At 41.2% G+C, this 24,028-nt stretch overlaps 1 protein-coding gene across 9 annotated transcripts in view; it reads right to left on the bottom strand.

Annotated features, from left to right (window-relative positions):
* LOC106608688 (neurexin-2) overlaps window positions 1-24,028 on the bottom strand; it is a 1,074,993-nt gene that overhangs the window by 869,992 nt on the left and 180,973 nt on the right. For all 9 annotated transcript variants that reach the window (XM_045721575.2, XM_045721576.2, XM_045721574.2 and 6 more), the window contains exon 3: window positions 401-418. In XM_045721575.2, coding sequence (XP_045577531.1) covers window positions 401-418 — 18 coding nt within the window. The remainder of the gene's footprint in view (window positions 1-400; window positions 419-24,028) is intronic.

Here is a 24,028-nt window from a genome sequence, read left to right as displayed (position 1 = left end):
GACTTATTAGCATTTGATAATAGTCACATATTTTACTCCTAGGTTGAATCATTAATCACTTTCGCAAGTGCCAGCCCTGTCACATATAGGAGTATAAAGTCCCAACTGAGAAACCGTATGCATAAATAGTTAAAATAAAATAATCAAACCAAGGAAGAAAAGAACGTAACTTTGAGAAGAGTAGGAAATGTTATATAGAGAAACAAAAGCTGCGGTTCCATTTTTAAAACAGCGTCATTTATGCCCCCGGGAGTCACGATAATCGCTGTCCAATCGCACTGACAATGCCCCTCCCAAGAGGGAGGCCGCAACAGAATGTACAGCAACCACCATCCAATATGGATGCCAACGTCATAGAAGAATCCATCTTAGGCCTGTAGGAGATAAATAGTAGCCTTACCTTCAACAGCATACTCTTCTGCATCAGAGGGGCCAACAAGGACAGGAAGCAGAGAGCGAGAGAGAGAGAAAACAAACAGATTAGACAGCATACTCTTCTGCTTCAAAGGGGCCAATGAGGACAGGAAAGAGAGAGAGAGAGAGAGAGAGAGAGAGAGAGAGAGAGAGAGAGAGAGAGAGAGAGAGAGAATGTACACATTAGACAAACAGCATTTGGAACAATTACCATATCCAGACATAATTCCAAAGTAGTAGATATCCAATTAATTACATATCCTGTCGTAGTTCCAATTTGTTAAGCAAATCACATGTTATTAGAGAAGAGGTCATTTACATGAACAAAAAAACACAATTTGATTCATAAGATCTATCCAGGCAAAATTAAATCATATTTTTCCAATGGCTTGATTTACAACGCATGGAAAAACAACTGAAATGTGAGACTGCGAAATGAGAGGCCCTCTTCCAGCCGGGGGCTTCCATCAATTCTAAGAAAATCAACTGCAAATGGAAGGAACTGGGGAAAAATGTACATCAAATATAAGAGTAGGCCTGGGTCCAGTGACTGAACATTACATCCACTTATCCATCTTAACCACTTATCCATCTTAACCACTCAACCACTCAACATCTTAACCACTCAACATCTTAACCACTTATCCATCGTAACCACTCATCCATCTTAACCACTCATCCATCTTAACATCTTAACCACTCATCCATCTTAACATCTTAACCACTCAACATCTTAACCACTCATCCATCTTAACCACTCAACATCTTAACCACTCATCCATCTTAACCACTCATCCATCTTAACCACTCAACATCTTAACCACTCAACATCTTAACCACTCATCCATCTTAAAATCTTAACCACTCAACATCTTCACAACTCATCCATCATAACCACTCAAAATCTTAACCACTCAACATCTTAACCACTCAACATCTTAACCACTCAACCACTCAACATCTTAACCACTGTACATCTTAACCACTCAACATCTTAACCACTCATCCATCTTAACCACTCATCCATCTTAAACACTCAACATCTTAACCACTCAACATCTTAACCACTCAACATCTTAACCACTCAACCACTCAACATCTCAACATCTTAACCACTCAACATCTTAACAACTCAACCATCTCAACCACTCAACATCTTAACCACTCAACATCTTAACCACTCAACATCTTAACCACTCAACATCTTAACCCCTCATCCATCTTAACCACTCAACATCTTAACCACTCATCCATCTTAACCACAGAACATATTAACCCCTCATCCATCTTAACCACTCATCCATCTTAACCACTCACCATCTTAACCCCTCATCCATCTTAACCCCTCATCCATCTTAACCACTCAACATCTTAACCCCTCATCCATCTTAACCACTCAACATCTTAACCACTCAACAACTTAACCACTCATCCATCTTAACCACTCATCCATCTTAACCACTCATCCATCTTAACCACTCATCCATCTTAACCACTCAACATCTTAACCACTCAACATCTTAACCACTCATCCATCTTAACCCCTCATCCATCTTAACCACTCATCCATCTTAACCACTCATCCATCTTAACCACTCATCCATCTTAACCACTCATCCATCTTAACCACTCAACATCTTAACCACTCATCCATCTTAACCACTCATCCATCTTAACCACTCAACATCTTAACCACTCAACATCTTAACCACTCAACCACTCAACATCTTAACCACTGTACATCTTAACCACTCAACATCTTAACCACTCATCCATCTTAACCACTCATCCATCTTAACCACTCAACATCTTAACCACTCAACATCTTAAAGACTCAATATCTTAACCACTCATCCATCTTAACCACTCATCCATCTTAACCACTCATCTTAACCACTCAACCACTCAACATCTTAACCACTCAACATCTTAACCACTCAACCATCTTAACCACTCAACATCTTAACCACTCAACATCTTAACCACTCAACATCTTAACCACTCAACATCTTAACCCCTCATCCATCTTAACCCCTCATCCATCTTAACCACTCAACATCTTAACCACTCATCCATCTTAACCACAGAACATATTAACCCCTCATCCATCTTAACCACTCATCCATCTTAACCACTCAACATCTTAACCCCTCATCCATCTTAACCCCTCATCCATCTTAACCACTCAACATCTTAACCCCTCATCCATCTTAACCACTCAACATCTTAACCACTCAACAACTTAACCACTCATCCATCTTAACCACTCATCCATCTTAACCACTCATCCATCTTAACCACTCATCCATCTTAACCACTCATCCATCTTAACCACTCAACATTTTAACCACTCAACATCTTAACCACTCAACATCTTAACCCCTCATCCATCTTAACCCCTCATCCATCTTAACCACTCAACATCTTAACCACTCAACATCTTAACCACTCAACATCTTAACCACTCAACATCTTAACCACTCATCCATCTTAACCCCTCATCCATCTTAACCACTCATCCATCTTAACCACTCATCCATCTTAACCACTCATCCATCTTAACCACTCATCCATCTTAACATCTTAACCACTCAACATCTTCACCACTCATCCATCTTAACCACTCATCCATCTTAACCACTCAAAATCTTAACCACTCAACATCTTAACCACTCAACATCTTAACCACTCATCCATCTTAACCACTCATCCATCTTAACCACTCATCCATCTTAACCACTCATCCATCTTAACCACTCATCCATCTTAACCACTCAACATCTTAACCACTCAACATCTTAACCACTCATCCATCTAAACCACTCATCCATCTTAACCACTCATCCATCTTAACATCTTAACCACTCAACATCAACCACTCATCCATCATAACCACTCATCCATCTTAACCACTCAACATCTTAACCACTCATCCATCTTAACCACTCAACATCTTAACCACTCAACATCTTAACCACTCAACATCTTAACCACTCAACATCTTAACCACTCATCCATCTTAACCACTCATCCATCTTAACCACTCATCCAACTTAACCACTCATCCATCTTAACCACTCATCCATCTTAACATCTTAACCACTCAACATCTTAACCATTCAACATCTTAACCACTCAACATCTTAACCACTCAACATCTTAACCACTCAACATCTTAACCACTCAACATCTTAACCACTCATCCATCTTAACCACTCATCCATCTTAACCACTCATCCATCTTAACCACTCAACATCTTAAAGACTCAATATCTTAACCACTCATCCATCTTAACCACTCATCTTAACCACTCAACCACTCAACATCTTAACCACTCAACATCTTAGACTCAACATCTTAGACTCAACATCTTAGACTCAACATCTTAACCACTCAACATCTTAACCACTCAACATCTTAACCACTCAACATCTTAACCACTCAACATCTTAACCCCTCATCCATCTTAACCCCTCATCCATCTTAACCACTCAACATCTTAACCACTCAACATCTTAACCACTCATCCATCTTAACCACTCATCCATCTTAACCACTCATCCATCTTAACCACTCTTTCATCTTAACCACTCAACATCTTCACCACTCATCCATCTTAACCACTCATCCATCTTAACCACTCAAAATCTTAACCACTCAAAATCTTAACCACTCAACATCTTAACCACTCAACATCTTAACCACTCAACATCTTAACCACTCAACCACTCAACATCTTAACCACTGTACATCTTAACCACTCAACATCTTAACCACTCATCCATCTAAACCACTCATCCATCTTAACCACTCAACATCTTAACCACTCAACATCTTAACCACTCAACATCTTAAAGACTCAATATCTTAACCACTCATCCATCTTAACCACTCATCCATCTTAACCACTCATCCATCTTAACCACTCAACATCTTAACCACTCAACATCTTAACCACTCAACATCTTAACCACTCAACATCTTAACCACTCATCCATCTTAACCACTCATCCATCTTAACCACTCAACATCTTAACCACTCAACATCTTAACCACTCAACATCTTAACCACTCATCCATCTTAACCACTCATCCATCTTAACCACTCATCCATCTTAACCACTCAACATCTTAACCAATTTTCCATCTTAACCCCTCATCCATCTTAACCACTCATCCATCTTAACCACTCATCCATCTTAACCACTCATCCATCTTAACATCTTAACCACTCAACATCTTCACCACTCATCCATCTTAACCACTCATCCATCTTAACCACTCATCCATCTTAACCACTCAAAATCTTAACCACTCAACATCTTAACCACTCAACATCTTAACCACTCATCCATCTTAACCACTCATCCATCTTAACCACTGTACATCTTAACCACTCAACATCTTAACCACTCATCCATCTTAACCACTCATCCATCTTAACCACTCATCCATCTTAACCACTCATCCATCTTAACCACTCATCCATCTTAACCACTCAACATCTTAACCACTCAACATCTTAACCACTCATCCATCTTAACCACTCAAAATCTTAACCACTCAACATCTTAACCACTCATCCATCTAAACCACTCATCCTTCTTAACCACTCATCCATCTTAACATCTTAACCACTCAACATCAACCACTCATCCATCATAACCACTCATCCATCTTAACCACTCAACATCTTAACCACTCATCCATCTTAACCACTCAACATCTTAACCACTCAACATCTTAACCACTCAACATCTTAACCACTCATCCATCTTAACCACTCATCCATCTTAACCACTCATCCATCTTAACATCTTAACCACTCAACATCTTCACCACTCATCCATCTTAACCACTCAACATCTTAACCACTCAACATCTTAACCACTCAACATCTTAACCACTCAACCACTCAACATCTTAACCACTCAACATCTTAACCACTCATCCATCTTAACCACTCATCCATCTTAACCACTCATCCATCTTAACCACTCAACATCTTAAAGACTCAATATCTTAACCACTCATCCATCTTAACCACTCATCCATCTTAACCACTCATCTTAACCACTCAACCACTCAACATCTTAACCACTCAACATCTTAAAGACTCAACATCTTAACCACTCAACATCTTAACCACTCAACATCTTAACCAGTCATCCATCTTAACCACTCATCCATCTTAACCACTCAACATCTTAACCACTCAACATCTTAACCACTCAACATCTTAACCACTCAACATCTTAACCACTCAACATCTTAACCCCTCATCCATCTTAACCCCTCATCCATCTTAACCACTCATCCATCTTAACGACTCAACATCTTAACCACTCAACATCTTAACCACTCAACATCTTAACCACTCAACATCTTAACCACTCATCCATCTTAACCACTCATCCATCTTAACCACTCATCCATCTTAACCCCTCATCCATCTTAACCACTCATCCATCTTAACCACTCAACATCTTAACCACTCAACATCTTAACCACTCAACATCTTAACCACTCAACATCTTAACCACTCATCCATCTTAACCACTCATCCATCTTAACCACTCATCCATCTTAACCCCTCATCCATCTTAACCACTCATCCATCTTAACCACTCATCCATCTTAACCACTCATCCATCTTAACATCTTAACCACTCAACATCTTCACCACTCATCCATCTTAACCACTCATCCATCTTAACCACTCAAAATCTTAACCACTCAACATCTTAACCACTCAACATCTTAACCACTCAACATCTTAACCACTCAACATCTTAACCACTCATCCATCTTAACCACTCATCCATCTTAACCACTCATCCATCTTAACCACTGTACATCTTAACCACTCATCCATCTTAACCACTCATCCATCTTAACCACTCATCCATCTTAACCACTCATCCATCTTAACCACTCATCCATCTTAACCACTCAACATCTTAACCACTCAACATCTTAACCACTCATCCATCTTAACCACTCATCCATCTTAACCACTCATCCATCTTAACCACTCATCCATCTTAACATCTTAACCACTCAACATCAACCACTCATCCATCATAACCACTCATCCATCTTAACCACTCAACATCTTAACCACTCAACATCTTAACCACTCATCCATCTTAACCACTCAACATCTTAACCACTCAACATCTTAACCACTCAACATCTTAACCACTCATCCATCTTAACCACTCATCCATCTTAACCACTCATCCATCTTAACATCTTCACCACTCAACATCTTCACCACTCATCCATCTTAACCACTCAAAATCTTAACCACTCAACATCTTAACCACTCAACATCTTAACCACTCATCCATCTTAACCACTCATCCATCTTAACCACTCATCCATCTTAACCACTCAACATCTTAACCACTCAACATCTTAACCACTCAACATCTTAAAGACTCAATATCTTAACCACTCATCCATCTTAACCACTCATCCATCTTAACCACTCATCTTAACCACTCAACCACTCAACATCTTAACCACTCAACATCTTAAAGACTCAACATCTTAACCACTCAACATCTTAACCACTCAACCATCTTAACCACTCAACATCTTAACCACTCAACATCTTAACCCCTCATCCATCTTAACCCCTACTCCATCTTAACCCCTCAACATCTTAACCACTCATCCATCTTAACCACTCCTCCATCTTAACCACTCTTTCATCTTAACATCTTAACCACTCAACATCTTCACCACTCATCCATCTTAACCACTCAAAATCTTAACCACTCAAAATCTTAACCACTCAACATCTTAACCACTCAACATCTTAACCACTCAACATCTTAACCACTCAACCACTCAACATCTTAACCACTGTAGATCTTAACCACTCAACATCTTAACCACTCATCCATCTTAACCACTCATCCATCTTAACCACTCAACATCTTAACCACTCAACATCTTAAAGACTCAATATCTTAACCACTCATCCATCTTAACCACTCATCCATCTTAACCACTCAACCACTCAAAATCTTAACCACTCAACATCTTAACCACTCATCCATCTTAACCACTCAACATCTTAACCACTCAACATCTTAACCACTCAACCACTCAAAATCGTAACCACTCAACATCTTAACCACTCAACCATCTTAACCACTCAACCATCTTAACCACTCAACCATCTTAACCACTCAACATCCTAACCACTCAACATCTTAACCACTCAATATCTTAACCCCTCATCCATCTTAACCCCTCATCCATCTTAACCACTCAACATCTTAACCACTCAACATCTTAACCACTCAACCACTCAAAATCTTAACCACTCAACCACTCAAAATCGTAACCACTCAACCATCTTAACCACTCAACCATCTTAACCACTCAACCATCTTAACCACTCAACATCCTAACCACTCAACATCTTAACCACTCAATATCTTAACCCCTCATCCATCTTAACCCCTCATCCATCTTAACCACTCAACATCTTAACCACTCATCCATCTTAACCACTCAACCACTCAAACATCTTAACCACTCAACATCTTAACCACTCATCCATCTTAACCACTCAACCATCTTAACCACTCAACCATCTTAACCACTCAACCACTCAAAATCGTAACCACTCAACATCTTAACCACTCAACCATCTTAACCACTCAACCATCTTAACCACTCAACCATCTTAACCACTCAACATCCTAACCACTCAACATCTTAACCACTCAATATCTTAACCCCTCATCCATCTTAACCCCTCATCCATCTTAACCACTCAACATCTTAACCACTCAACATCTTAACCACTCAACCACTCAAAATCTTAACCACTCAACCACTCAAAATCGTAACCACTCAACCATCTTAACCACTCAACCATCTTAACCACTCAACCATCTTAACCACTCAACATCCTAACCACTCAACATCTTAACCACTCAATATCTTAACCCCTCATCCATCTTAACCCCTCATCCATCTTAACCACTCAACATCTTAACCACTCATCCATCTTAACCACTCAACATATTAACCACTCAACCATCTTAACCACTCAACATCTTAACCACTCATCCATCTTAACCACTCATCCATCTTAACCACTCATCCATCTTAACCACAGAACATATTAACCACTCAACCATCTTAACCACTCAACATCTTAACCACTCATCCATCTTAACCCCTCAACATCTTAACCACTCAACCACTCAAAATCGTAACCACTCAACCATCTTAACCACTCAACCAACTTAACCACTCAACCATCTTAACCACTCAACCATCTTAACCACTCAACATCCTAACCACTCAACATCCTAACCACTCAACATCTTAACCACTCAATATCTTAACCCCACATCCATCTTAACCCCTCATCCATCTTAACCACTCAACATCTTAACCACTCATCCATATTAACCACTCAACCATCTTAACCACTCAACCATCTTAACCACTCAACCATCTTAACCACTTAACCTCCTACTGTATCAGACCTTATGGAGAGTTGGACATTTTGATCTTTTACTTGGCCCGGGCCTTAGCGATAGTTTGTTATATCATAATCGACGCAGCTTTTGCTGCTTGTGCTTGTGCCTTTATTTTAGTATAATTTAATGTATTTTTTATGTATAGTGAAAGCCTGTGTATGGCGAGACGACCAAGAAGTGCTGTTTACCGTCACTTTTAGTATTAAGATTTCATGATTTCATGGCACGGCGGCCATTTGGGAACCTGTAACGTGCCATTGAGGCCCCAGCGCGGTTGCACAGAGAGTGTCCGGTGCAAAACGAAGTCAACCACTACACATCTATAAAGTGCACGTTCCTCAAAAAACTTCATTCACAGACTGCATTTGTCCAGTATACTAATCGTGAACAGATCCGAATCAATGTCCACTTATCCATCTTCACTAGACGCTAGCTGTACGACACTGGCTTGATCGGTTCCTACGAAAATAATAATGTACGTATGCAGTGTTTATCTGTTTTCATCTGTACAGAGCTGCTTCTCTCAAATGCATCCTTTGTTGTGTCATTCAATGACTTGCTGTACGATTCATTTCCCCAGAGAAATATCTACAAGGTCTTCTCATTGAAATAGTATTCTATGTTGTCATTATACAGAGAGAAAGACTACAAAGAGCCTGGGTGGGTTGGCGTAAAAAGGCAATCGATGCCTGTGCCTGGGCCCCGCTGACACCAGAGAATCCCTTAGAACTCCTCCGCCACTCCCCATTGATTCTCAGATTAGAACACCCACAATGCCGCATGAGGCGGGCAGCTGCTGTAAAGCAGGAGGTCAAGAGAGCAAACATTTTTGTAATTTAGCAGACACTCTTAACCAGAGCAATTTAGGGTTACGTGCCTAGCTCAAGGGCACATCGGCACTTTCTCCCCTAGTCAGCTCTGGGATTTGAACCGGCACCGCTCAGACTGGCCCAATGCTCTTAAGCACTAGGCTACCTGCCGACAAACCAAGACGTGGCTAGCCAATGGAGAGCGATGCATGATTCCACTCCAGAGATTAAGCCAGAGCTTGGTTGTCAAATGTAATGATTGTTATGATTCCCCCCCCCCCCCCCCCCCCACACACACACACACACCCCACCCCATCCTTCTGATTTGGATGGTTCTCAGCCTTGACTACCCTATCTTTTAGAGACACACTCGGCGAGAGCCTCCGAGTCTCTGTTCAAAGCAGGCAGTGCATGAAAGGGATGGCTCCCTTTTTCTCCAAACTCACGATTCATCGCTCAAGTAATTATGGGGCCTGTGTAAAAATGTTCCTCGGAGACGGTTAATGTGGATTGTATCCCGTTGTCCAAAAGTGGATGGAGCAGCAAACCTCAGTAGACTTTATTTTTCAAACAGTAGAGTTAACGTTGCTTAGGGAATTACTGGGAATATGACACGGAATGAAAGTGAAGGATCTGACGATAAAAGATAGTCAAGCGTAAGCTCTTATTTCAGGAAGCTGGGTTCCCTCATTGAGAATAGTGAGAGATACATAAAAAGCCAAGCAGAACATAATTCCTAACATTTCTGCACCTAATACAAATGCATTGTGAGCAAGTCTGTGTCCTTTAGGGATTGGACAGTCCACTGGGTTTGTATACAAACATTACATGACAATTTTCAGGTTAGATACTGTGAGATGATGGTGTGTTTTTTTGATGCTTTTCCCACTTCACCGGAGCTAGACTTTCCCTCTCCCCAGGGGGATCCTTCCAGTAAACGATTAAGATCATTATTCATCTAAAATGCTGTGATTATGGTCTGTTTTATAGACACAGGATGACTGTGTCTCTCTGGGGCATTGGAACTACAGAACATATTTTTGATTGAACAGGAAAGGACATATTTTTTATTTAACTAGGCAAGTCAGTTAAGAACAAATTCTCATTTACAATGACGGCCTACCCGGGCCAATTGTGCACCACCCTATAGGACTCCCAATCACAGCTGAATGTGATGCAGCCTGGATTTGAACCAGGGACTGCAGTGATGACTCCTGCACTGAGATGCAGTGCCTTAGACCCCTGTGCCACTCTGAAGCCCACTCTGGAGCCCAGTAACCAAAAGGTTGGTTCAAAGTCACACTGCCGACTAGGTGAAAAATCGGTCAATGTGCTCTTGAGCAAGGCACTTAACACTAATCGCTCAGGATAAGAGTGTTTGCTAAATAACTAAACCTTATGGACTAGCAAAGAATATAAGTGGGATATAAGCAGAGAGATTCTCTGCTAGTCTTAACTTATTGGCCTATGGTCCCCCCATAAGCAGAATCTCTCTGCTTTTATCCCACTTATATTTTCTGCAAGTCGTTACTTATCTGAGGAGCCCTATAGTGCTGTATGTTCCATTAGGAAAATATATACTAGTTCAAGGCATTCAGTTCCACTGGGATCCTAGTGTTTCTGAGCACTCTGGGTTTTAAAGAATAAAATGGATCCCAGTCTTCCTACTACAAGTGTACGCAAGGGCTCAGAAATGAAGCGTATGCACCCCTTTTTGATACTTAAATATCTAGCTCAAGAAAAGTAGTGCTCTCTATTTCTCCTCCCCAGTAGTTGTCTAAACATCAGACTGTTACCATGGTTACAAGCCAGAATGTTGAATACAATGATATTTAAAAGTACTTTACCGGTTGTCCGTGTGGTTGGTCCTTTTAGTGAAGGAAGTGGAGAAAGGCTAACCATCTCCTGACGCATTTCACGTGATGCACAATATGTAAACAATAGCCGAATGTAACCGAATGTTGTCGACCAAAGCCCGTTCCCTCGCAATCAGCTGGAAGTGCTTGTAAAATTTGCCAGCTGATTGTGTGGGACAATGTTTGGTCCGTGCTTCGGTTAAATTCAGCCATTGTTGACATATTGTTCAAGCAGTTTGGATATTGTCTCAGATTACATCCTATATAAGAACAAAATCAGCAGACAACTAGTTTATTCAACAGCATGACTTGTGAGGGACTGTTCACAAAAAGTGAGCCTATATGTTAGAGACGAGAGAGGAGTTTCCCACTGTCAGATCCGTAGAGGCTACCCCAGTAGCAGACGTTTAAAATGGGGGGGTCAGATGGGATCATGGCCAGAATAACGTCAGAGCCCAAACTCGATTTGACAATAGGACTCAGTTGGGATGTTTCTTTTTTCACTGCCCAAGTCAAATGAGTGTGTACAACACCACAAATAGACAAATAAAACTTGAATCTGAGAGAATCCAGACGCAGGCTGTTACAAAAACACAAGGGGGATGTTGGATTTCTTCAGCCTACTCTTCCCAAGTGGCTTTGGAGGCAAAACAGACTTGTGTCTATTCTTGTGTCTGTCCGTGCTTCTACACCTGCATTGCTTGCTGTTTGGGGTTTTAGGCTGGGTTTCTGTACAGCACTTTGAGATATCAGCTGATCGAAGAAGGGCTATATAAATACATTTGATTTGATTTGATTCCATCTCTACTATGGAGAGAGGAATACGTGTGTGCAAGAAAATAATAAACTTTCCATTACTATTATTCTACTTTGTACAGTATAGAAATCATGCAACGAACTGGTGATGAAAGTCATACAAGAAAGTCATACAAGCATGTCTTTAATTCCAATGTAACCCTAGTTCCACCTTACCAAAGTAATTGATACCCAGACGTACTTTTGGAATCACACAGATGCTATTTCCCCACAGCTCAAACGTTTCCTTACATACTGCATATGTTTAATATAGGGTGGCGTCTTCAGGGGGTTGGGGTCAGTTTAAGTGTTCTTCTCACTTCCCTATTCACTATGCTGAAGGCTATAGGGTGTTGCTGTGGCAACTAACGATCTCATTGACAGCAGCAGCTCCACTGCACATCTGACCACAGTTGAGGGCTGGGAGCAACATTGGAAGGAGAGCATGGTCGAGATCAGTGGAGGCTGCTGAGGGGAGAACGGCTCATAATGATGTCTGGAACAGAGCAAACGGAATGGCATCAAACCATGTGTTTGATGTATTTGATACCATTCCACTGATTCCACTCCACCCAGTACCACGAGCCCATCCTCCCCAATTAAGGTGCCACCAACCTCATGTGGTCAAGATTCATGTCTCTCTGCCCTAACAATGGGAGTCGTTGTCCCAATAAGCAGATGGTCTGCTTATCGGTCTGCTTACCTTGGACAGATTTTGACAGGAGAAAAACCCTCGCTTCACCTCTTCCTCTCTGGCATGGTCAACTTCCTGCCCGACTAGACGTGCAGGCGTTGCATTGTGTTCATCTTAAAATAATATTTTTGCAGGAATCTCTTTGTGAATGATTTTCACCGAAAATGTTATCTATGCCGAGCTGGGCAGCCTGAGCTTTTGCTATCTCATCAGCCATGGCGCTAGGCTTTGGTCTTCTTCAATGGTAGCGTGCCACGTCATTAACTGAGCAGTCGGGAATCAGATTGCTGTGTCATACGATGTGGTTAGCTGATATGTTAAAAACCTATCCAGACGTTGTAAGTTCTGGTATTTGCTGCAAAGTAGTCAGGAAGGAACTCGACCATGACTGCTCACACTGGGGGAAAGGCTGGTGAGGACAGCAGGAGGTTCCATGTATAAAGAGCTTTTGCCATCTCTTACAAGTGGTCTGTACTGAAGAAAATATACCACTTCCAAAAAGCAATGGTCTGTGATTGTTCAGCAGTGTGTTGTAGACTACACATAACACACAATAGCACTACCAGCTCTTAGTCCTTGGTCAGCTCAGGAGCAGAAGCACTGAGGCCCACCCTCACTGTGGGAGTTCAAACCCATGGTAGGTCACACCAGAGACCTGAAATGTGAAAAGCCACTCAGAGTTCAGTGACCATGTGAAGTGCTAGACTGTGAGTTGATCATTTCAAAATGGAGCTACTAGAACCCGATGTCACACGTGGCAGAGAGTTAGCCATGAATGTTCTCAATTTCTATCAGCAAAGGTAAACACAGAGAAACACGAAGCCACAAAGCTATGACCCCACCAGCCCTTTGTAGGCAACAAGTGATCTTTAATTGAATATGTCTTAGGTCATCTCCCACCAGTTTCCTCTCATTACAATTACATTTCAAATCTGACTTATTCTTTTATATAGTGTGACTCAGTCTCTCTCAAACAGTCACCCACATGCTTTCTCACACAAGGTAAAATAGAATAAATTCTACAAGCAACAAGCACTGTCAAAAATGATATTGTGACGAGCTCTCATGTTGAGTGGCATGTACAAGTAGCCTTGATCTTCTACAACTCCCATATTACAAACAGACAATACTGGTTTAAAATAGAAAAGGCATGTGAGATAGCAAGAAAGAAAGAGTGAGAGCGAGAGTGTGAGAGAGAGAGCGTGAGAGAGTGAGAGTGAGAGAGAAACAACGCAACAGGTAACTTCCACAAAGCTGTGAATGATCTGAGACAAGACAAGAAGGGCATTCTATGCCTTCAAAAGGAACATAAAATTTGACATACCAATTAGGATCTAGCTAAAAAAATACTTGAATCAGTTATAGAACCCATTGTCCTTTATGGTTGTGAGGTCTGGGGTCCACTCACCAACCAAGAATTCACAAAATGGGACAAACACCAAATTGAGACTGCATGCAGAATTCTGCAAAAATATCTTCTGTGTACAACGTAAAACACCAAATACTGCATGCATAGCAGAATTAGGCCGATGCCCGCTAATTATCAAAATCCAGAAAAGAGCCATTAAATTCTACAACCACGTAAAAGGAAGCGATTCCCAAACCTTCCATAACAAAGCCATCACCTACAGAGAGATTAACCTGGAGAAGAGCAAGCAAGCTGGTCCTGGGGCTCTGTTCACAGTGTAAGACACTCAATAGAGTTTGAATAAGTCAGTTCTAGGAAGTTATTTTCATCAGGGTGCTAACAGTTTTCAGTAGTGGAGACAGAATAACAAGAATGATTCTGAAATATTTCCTAATTAGACATACACTAATTAGGCGGAATATGATAGTTTGCTTCATTCGAGTCGACTGGAGATGAGACGGAGCAAAGAGGGTCAGAGAACCGGTAAACGGAGGAGCACAAGACAGTCTGCCAACAGGAGACGGTTATCACTGTCTGGAGTTAGAACATAGTAAAGTGTAGAAAAGTGTTAAGATGTGTGTTTGGTGGGATGGAAAACTATAACTTTACTCAGAAATAAGCCTGGTCAGATTTAGATTTGCCCAAGTCTTCTAAGAGTCCTTAAGAAATATAAAAAACATACAGAAATGAGAAAAACAACAAAAGCAAGGTAGAAGCACAAAAACAAACAAAGATCCACATTCCTGTTACCTATACATATTAGGAGTTACACATTTTCTATCATTTCCTTGATAGTCGGCCATTTGAGTGCATTATGTAATTCTATGGAAGACCTCTGGTAACCACGTTGCAGAACCGTTCTGGCTGCCTTAGCACAAGCTATCTACAGTCCCTTTAAGCCACCAAAACCTGCATTACTCTATACGACAGGGCAGTTGTTCACTATGGATGAGAGCTTCTGAGATTTGTAAAAAAAAAATTGCTCTGGTATATATTTCACAATTCTTCTGAGCATACAGGAGGTGCCAATGATTTTGTTGCAGAGCTGTGAAATGTGTGATGACCAAGGAAGACTTTTGCCTAGCTGTACACCTAACAGCCAAGTCTCTGAAACTTCTTCTATGGGTGTCTCGCCAATTGTTTCTTCCTTTTTCTCTTCACACATATTAGCATTGCCTTGGTTTTCTTTGAATTTAGCACTAATTTGTTTTGGGTTATCCAATTTGAAATACTTATGTCAGCCTTATTTAGCTGCCCTCCAGAATTGCCTGTTACATAAACAGTAGTATAGTCAAAAGCACAAATACTGTTAATGTTTGAAAGAAGCAATGTTTGTGTTTGTTGATGGTACAGCTAGAGCTGTGGCCATGAAATTTTGTCAGCTGGTGACTGTCATGCAAATAACTGCCATTCTCACGGTAATTCACCGTTAATTAACATAAACAAATTTAGCATCTCCTGGCTTCCACAAGTGTCTGATGAAGACCTTTGGAACATCAACATTTTAAAAGTTTAACAAATTCATGTAATATTGCCTACACCTTAAGAATAAAGAAGATTACAATTGAACATAGCGGAATAAAATAGAAAGAATATTTTCTCCAAACGATTTGAGGGAGTGCTCACAAAGAATAGGTACTCCTATATACCCAATTTAGTTATTTATGTGACTTTAGTTGTGATACAAATGTTGGGCTATATCTTTAGATTTCTTTGATCAATTCTAAGGCTGCATGATGCGACTCTAAAGATTATATGAAAAAAGTTGCATGAAAGGCATGAGCTCTGCTTTGTTTTCTTGCACAGGCTGCACACACTTCATCAGTCTGTCATTCACAATTTGACAAGCACTTGATAATGCCTTGAATTTCCCAGCTGTATCCCCTTTGTTTGGCCGTAATTCCCCCTAAAACTATCCATGCCTTTTGCGGCCAGTGGCCGTTGTGCCCTTGGGCTGAATATAATAGTTATAATTTCCTTCTCCCGACTGCTTGCCGAAACACCTCTCATTTAAATTGCTGTCCGTCACGTGATCAGGTCTTTCTCACAGGTTACAAGTGAAAGTAGGCTACTAATGATCATCAGCAGCATCAGAGCTTGGAAAAGCCTAATTACCGTGACTAAATGTTCACGTGGAATTTGACTGCCATCATGACTCGTGATAATACGGTCACCGTAACAGCCCTAGGTACAGCAAGCTCATTGGGGACAGGGAGTGCATCCAAAAGGCTGGAAGGCAGTGTCAATATTTGGGGCCATGTTCAGAATCCCCAGAGAGAGGATAGAGACACCTCAGATGTATTTGTACTGACAAGCTGCTGGAGGTTTCCCACATTGTTTGTCTGTGTGTCTGTGTGTGTGTGTGTGTGTGTGTGTGTGTGTGTGTGTGTGTGTGTGTGTGTGTGTGTGTGTGTGTGTGTGTGTGTGTGTGTGTGTGTGTGTGTGTGTGTGTGTGTGTGTGTGTGTGTGTATATATATATATGTATGTTTGTCAAGTGTGAATGTGTCTGCACTATATAACCATGTGTGTTTGTCAAGCGTGAATGAGTCTGCACTATTTAACCAAGCAAGCATTTCCCTGGCTTGAGAGAGAGAGATATTACGTGCACCAGCATAGCTTACATAATGACATTTGATTTCAGTAGATTGAGCATTTATTTTAACTTAATTTTGACTTGTAATATAATATCATTCATGTGTCAATGTAACCGATGTGAAATGGCTAGTTTGTTAGCGGTGGTGCGCGCTAATAGCATTTCGATCAGTGACGTCACTCGCTCTGAGACTTGAAGTAGGGTTTCCCCTTGCGTTGCAAGGGCCGCGGCTTTTGTGGCGCGATGGGTAACCATGCTTTGTGGGGTGTCAGTTGTTGATGTGTGCAAGGGTCCCTGGTTCGAGCCCAGGTTGGGGCGAAGAGAGGGACGGAACCTACACTGTTACATTGGTGCCGTGACCCGGATCATTGGTTGCTGCGGAAAAGGAGGAGGTCAAAGGGGGGGTAAGTGTAACTGATGTGAAATGGCTAGTTTGTTAGCGGTGGTGCGCGCTAATAGCATTTCAATCAGTGACGTCACTCGCTCTGAGACTTGAAGTAGGGTTTCCCCTTGCATTGCAAGGGCCGCGGCTTTTGTAGCGCGATGGGTAACGATGCTTCGTGGGTGTCAGTTGTTGATGTGTGCAAGGGTCCCTGGTTCGAGCCCGGGTTGGGGCGAAGAGAGGGACGGAACCTACACTGTTACATCAACATCATAATAAAAAAATAGATGATGGCCGCTCTGTTAAGTAACAAATCCATTTTAGACACTGACATTTCCCCCCTCTCCGTCCAGCTTTTGAAGCACAGAGAAACAGTTGCTTTCCCTGACAGGGTAAATGATCAGTGTAAAGATGAACAAGCATTGAACAACATAGCAGCATGTTCTGGTGGGGCATTTTCAAAATGTCTGCTCGCTTTGAGAGGTTGTCACTCGCTGCTACATTAGCAGGTGACACAGATGAGATAAATCCTGTCAACCACAGCAGGGGATGCCAGGCACGATTGAGAATCCTTTCAGACTTTCTGCAGAGCCACAGGAGTGTGAAAAAGTGGGTTAAGAAATAAACAAAATGTCCTCGACTTTGAGATGACAACAAGAGCAGTCGAGGTGGATAAGGGCTACGTTTTGTGAGGAAAAAGCGCCGTAATAGTATTTCTTTAATCCTGCTTTAAAAATGACCTAGATAAGTTAACTTATCTAGCTTTTGTCTGAATATTAGGAAAACCTGGTCAAATGACATCAAAAAGGCATATCCCTGTCCTCGTAACACAACACAAATCCCCCAGTGATTCCAAATTGAGCCGAATGAGAATAAAATAGATGTGATTGGATTAACTAATTATATAAGGACAATTGCTGAATGACTGAAAATATTGGTATATTTTGAGGTAGGAGCCGTAACTACAGTATAGCATGTTGATGACAGACAAGGAGTACTGAGCATCATAAAATACTCCGTCTTCATAAACGTTGTCTATCAACTATAACGAACAGCGAATTGGATTACATGTAGCGTGTAAAATGTAAACGAGAAGCTCCTATCATAAACTACTGGAACAAAAAAAGGACAAAAAAACGAAGAAAGCCAAAGAAGAGAAGTTGAAAGAACAGAAGAGTTTGACTTCATACGGTATCAGCATGTCAGTCCCAAACATGTCATTCCCTCCATTAAACATGTTATCAGTGAAATAGAAGGCCTAATTGCACGGGTTCATCAACCTCCCACTGAGCGACAGGGGGAAGCAGCACAGAAGTCAGTCACACTCAAATGAGGACATTTGGACATACAGTACAGTGCAGTACACTGTTAAAATGAACTGCTTAGTAACACTAAAACTAGTGGCAACTGAGCTGCCACCAACTTGAAGGAGACGAAACCTTATTGAAACACATCATCCTGAGATGTTTTGAAACATGACATGGTGTGTTGTAACACCACTTAATCAAGTGTTGTGCAACACCTTGTGAAGGACTGGTAGCACTAAGAGACAAGATTGAGTCCTGTTTAGTGCAGAATTAGATACCTTCTCTTTTGGTATAGTTTCCTCTCTCTAAAGCTTATAAACACCATTATCATGCAAAATTAGATCCCTTTTTCTGTAGTGTCTTGATTGTGTCATTTTTTTATGCATTTGACCTTTTACAATTTTATACCATTTTAGCAGGTATTGTCAAGCAAAGCGTTCAAACCACCAGCTGTAACTGGAGGTTGAACCGCAAGAGTTCAGGATTCTATACATCTTCCATTGACAATCAACTGGGAATCGGTCCATTCATCATGATCTATCATACCTCATGGCACAACAAGCTTAATACTAATATAGAAATTTACTTTTTGTTCATCAAACATGTATACAACATTGTAAAATGTCAACGAAATGTACCATTTTACTGCCACTCCTGTTTCTAATCTGTCTAAATAAAGCATTGAAAAAATAAAGGTGGAATTACACAAAAAAAAAATTCTCCTTTGGCCCTTATCATCAATCATTATTTAGGCTATAACCCATTGTTTGTATGACAAACAGCTTTTGTGTTTTGATCACAGGAGGTTGGTGGCATATTAATTGGGGAGGACGGGCTCATGGTAATGGCTGGAGCGGAATCAGTGGAACGGTATCAAAGGGAAGGGAGACATAAGGTAGTCATTTTAAAGGTAGTCGTCCATTTTAAAATATTTCCCTTGGTTTCTATGTGTTTGATGCCATTCCATGTAATCCGTTCAGCCATTATTATGAGCTACCCTCCCCTCAGCAACCTCTTGTGGTTTTGATGCTACCTTTTACATGTACTGAAACCCCAAAACGTGTTTTCACAACTCTCTTAGAAACACCAATATTCAGGTTGAAGAACCACTTTGGGTGTTTCAGAGTACTTCATTGGTGTTTAGAGATTGTCTATTTTTACAGAGTAGCACATGCCTGCAATACTGTCCTGACACCCCTGAAGGACAGTTATTGATCCAATAAAGAAGGAAACAAAGGGAAGACTGTCATTGGTGAAGTAAGACAGAGAACATGGGTCATCCTTTTGTAGGAACTATCTATATTAAGACAATTCCATCAATGTCCATTTTAAATGTAGACATCTATTTGAAATGGAGAATTGGAAGGGAAATATTTTAAAATGGACGACTACCTTTAAAATGACTACCTTATGTCTCCCTTCCCTTTCCAGTTCTTCTCCATATCAAAGATTCATTCTACTGTTTTATTCAATACAATTTAGAGGTACCCAACCGCGAGTCATCACATTGACCTCACATTAACCTCACCTTGACCACTTTCTAAATGGTACAGAACAAGCTTCACCTCGGGCTAGCATCTCTAACCGTCAGGAGAGATGTTCAAAGGTCATGCACAATTACACTCCACCAGGAGAGCGGAGATCCACCTCACCCTTACTCACCCATGTCAGTCACTGTCTCTACCCTGCTCTCCTCCACACTGCTCCTTCACTCCTGACTCGACTGGCAGGTTAAGACACATCAGCATGTTACCTCCTGACATGTTTAACTTCTCATATCCTAACCAGACAGGTGACGTAGAAAGCAATGTGTCTGGCCTGTACAGGCTGAAGTCCACAGCATGTTATGTACTCCAGTGTAGTGTTTTGTATTTTGTGCACAGTACTAATGTTAAATACCACTTGCAGTGCCTTCAGAAAGTAGTCATACCCCTTAACTTATTTCACATGTGTTACCAACCTGAATTCAAAATGGATTAAACATATTCACCCATCTACACACAATACCCCATAAAAGTAAAAACATGTTTTTTGAAATGTTATCAAATTTATTTGAAAATGAAATACAGAAATAAAATAACAATTCTTCAAGCTCTGTCAAATTGGTTGTTGATCATTGCTGGACAACCATTTTCAGGTCTTGCCATACATTTCAAGCACATTTAAGTCAAAACTGTAGGACACTTGGTATGCAACTCCAGTGTATAATTGGCCATGTTTGGGTTTGGGTTTGGGTTTGGGTTTTGAATATGTGAAACGGAAAACAAGCTATTTTTACAGGTTACAGATAACTTGTAAATACAAGGTTGATCGAGAGCCACACAGACAACAAAGAAATACACAAACCAGAAAACCCTAGAAAACCAAAAACCAGAACATACACCCAAACCCCGGAACACATAAATATAACACCCCTCTACACTACACATAACCCCCGGACCACATAAAACAAATACCCTCTGCCACGTCCTGACCAAACTACAATAACAATTAACCCTTCTACTGGCCAGGACGTGACAATAGCTTAATTATTGTTTTATAAGCTAGCTATTGGATTTCTACACCATATAAGTCAACACTAATACCATATAATGTATGTTATAAGATTACAAAAATGTTGCTTTTCCAAATTAGAAAGTAAGAACTGTTCGAAATGAGGGTCAGTATTTTATATTCCGCTATATCATTAAAGAAGAGTAATTCAATCCATGTAATTAAAACTACCCCTAATAGTAGTGTACTGCTATGTGGTTAGTTATTTCAAAAAGTTCAAATGTAGGCTCACGCATTCATAACTGCGACGTATAATACATTTCTGATAGAAGCTCCAGTATGTCTGGAAGGTCGGGGGACGGGGTAGAAAGGGAGGGAGGGACGGAGGAGAGGGGGTCTGACAGTTCATCGATGATAGCCGCATATTAGTATCGACACCAAGAACCCACTAGGGAGAGCCAACCTTAACTCTGCACAGCGAGAGAGACAGGGAGAGAGGGAGGGAAGGAAGGAGATATAGGGAGGAAAGAGTGAGGAGGAGGAGAGTGAGGGGGAGGGAGGAGGGAGAGAGAGATAAGGAGGGAGAGAGAGAGGGATGAGAGGGTAAGAAAAGCTGGCAAAAGTCTTATCTCTGAGATGAGAAATTAGAGGCAGGAGGGGAGAGGGAGGGAGAAGAGGGAGGGAGAAGAGGGAGAAGAGGCAGGAGAGGAGGAAAGAGGAGGGAGGAGAGGCGGGAGGGAGGGAGGAGATGGAGCGAGGAGAGGCAGGAGGGCAGAGGGAGGAAAGGAGTGGCAAAAGAGGCAGGAGGGAGGGAAGAGAAGGAGGGAGGAGAGGCAGGATAGAGGGAGGAGAGGCAGGAAGGGAGAAGGAGCAGAAGGAGAGAAGTTTGGACAGCGCTGTGTCATGAGCAGAGCCAAGGCCTAGAGACAGTGAAAACTATTAATAACAAACATTTTGAAAATACCTATCACATACAGCATGCAGATGTACTGGAAGCAACCATGCCTTTTAAATGACGCTGGATTTGTTTACGCAAAACTCAACATGTGATAGATAGATAACAGAGAATGAGTCACTGAATCATAACACCTGGAAACTTGAGAAACAACAGTTTCTCTTTGACAGGAACACCCCGTCTCCTATATGCCATGATCATACCCAAAATTCACCGCACTGATTACGGCTTAGCCCTTTGATAAACACTAGAAAGTTTGACCGGGGCGCCCCTGATTTGATTGCAAGGAGCGCAGCAGTGTTTCTCCTTTGATCGATGTGCGTTCACCCGCATTTCACTTCCTTAGTTTAGTCTGTTAACATTGGCCTCGGGCCAAACAAACACCTACACTTTGCAGCAGACGACCCAAATTGGGATTGTTGTGTAAAAAGAAGGGATTAATGAATAAAAGAGTGGAAGAAGAAGAACAGGCAGATGGTTTGCTGGAGGAGACAGTGTGAAAAAATAAGTCTCCGCTCTCCCCCTCTCCCTCGCTGTCTCTAATTTATTGTGTTTTCACCATTTCATTTTCTCCTTGACTTTTCTGCCTTCTCCTCCCTCGTGTAAGGTTTTAATATGTACTCCAACATGTCCTTGCCACCTTTTTTTCGATTGTGTTTTTCATTCCCGCAATTTATTTGTCCTTCTTATTGGTTTTGAATGACAACACAACCTAAGCTCAATTTCTGTTTCATATCTGTATCCATCTTGTCTATTGAATCATCATATTACATTTGGTGGAAAACCCACTGCTATCCTGCAATATCTAGAAGAAGAAGGTCCTTAGCGTACCCAACAAATGGAATCAGGGAGACCAAAATGGTAGAGTAGGGACAAGATCCCCTATATATAAGAACATCCTGATTAAATCTCATTCAAACATGTAATGTTCACCGTTTGTCATAGAGGGATGTTCAGTCACAATTCAGATACTATGCAGTCCAAATATACACAGGAGGGAACATTATAGATGTATTACTACCACAGTATCAAGTCGCAATTTCATCACTAAATGTCACCTGCTGTGAAATAGTGATCGACATTTGAAGGCTGTGATTGAATAATCTATAGTATTGTCCATATGGAGTCCCTATGGAGAACTCAGTGGAGGCTGAAACAGAGACCAGATGAGACAGAGGGAGACAGTTGGAGACAGCGACAAATGGACAGAGAGAGTCCCAGACAGAGACAAATGGACAGAGGGAGTCCAAGACAGAGATAGATGGACAGAGAGAGTCCAAGACAGAGACAGATGGACAGAGAGTACCAGATAGAGAGCGTCGGAGAAGGTGAGAGAAACGACAGCACAATGATTGAAAGGGGGACTAGCAGACGAAAAACAGACAAGACCGTAGAACAAAAAGCCGGGCGGGGCGGGGGGCTAATAAAAAAGGAACAGCGAAGGGAGACTACAAATCTCTTAATCTCTCCCCCCTTCTCCTTACAAGCGACGATCCCCTCTTAAATTGCCTGTGTCAATTCAAACTTTTCCCACTCTTACTGGTTCCCTGTTATAAAGTTCACACCAATGCAATCTTATTCAACTTGTAATGAATTGAAAGAGACTGGAAGGGTCTGATTTAGTGACAATAGCAGCTACTCTTCCTGAGGTCCAAACACATTAAGGTACTTAAATAACATGTAAAACTAAAACAGTACATCATATAACATTATTACACCACTACATATCTACAATACAACATTTATAATAATGTATAATAATAACAACTATGATCCTCAATTGAGTAAGGACTGAGCTAATCAAGTT

Source organism: Salmo salar, chromosome 07 (genome assembly GCF_965601325.2).
Source record: "Salmo salar chromosome 07, fSalSal1, whole genome shotgun sequence".
Classification (NCBI taxonomy): Eukaryota; Metazoa; Chordata; class Actinopteri; order Salmoniformes; family Salmonidae; genus Salmo; species Salmo salar.
This window is presented reverse-complemented; position numbering and strand designations above follow the sequence as displayed.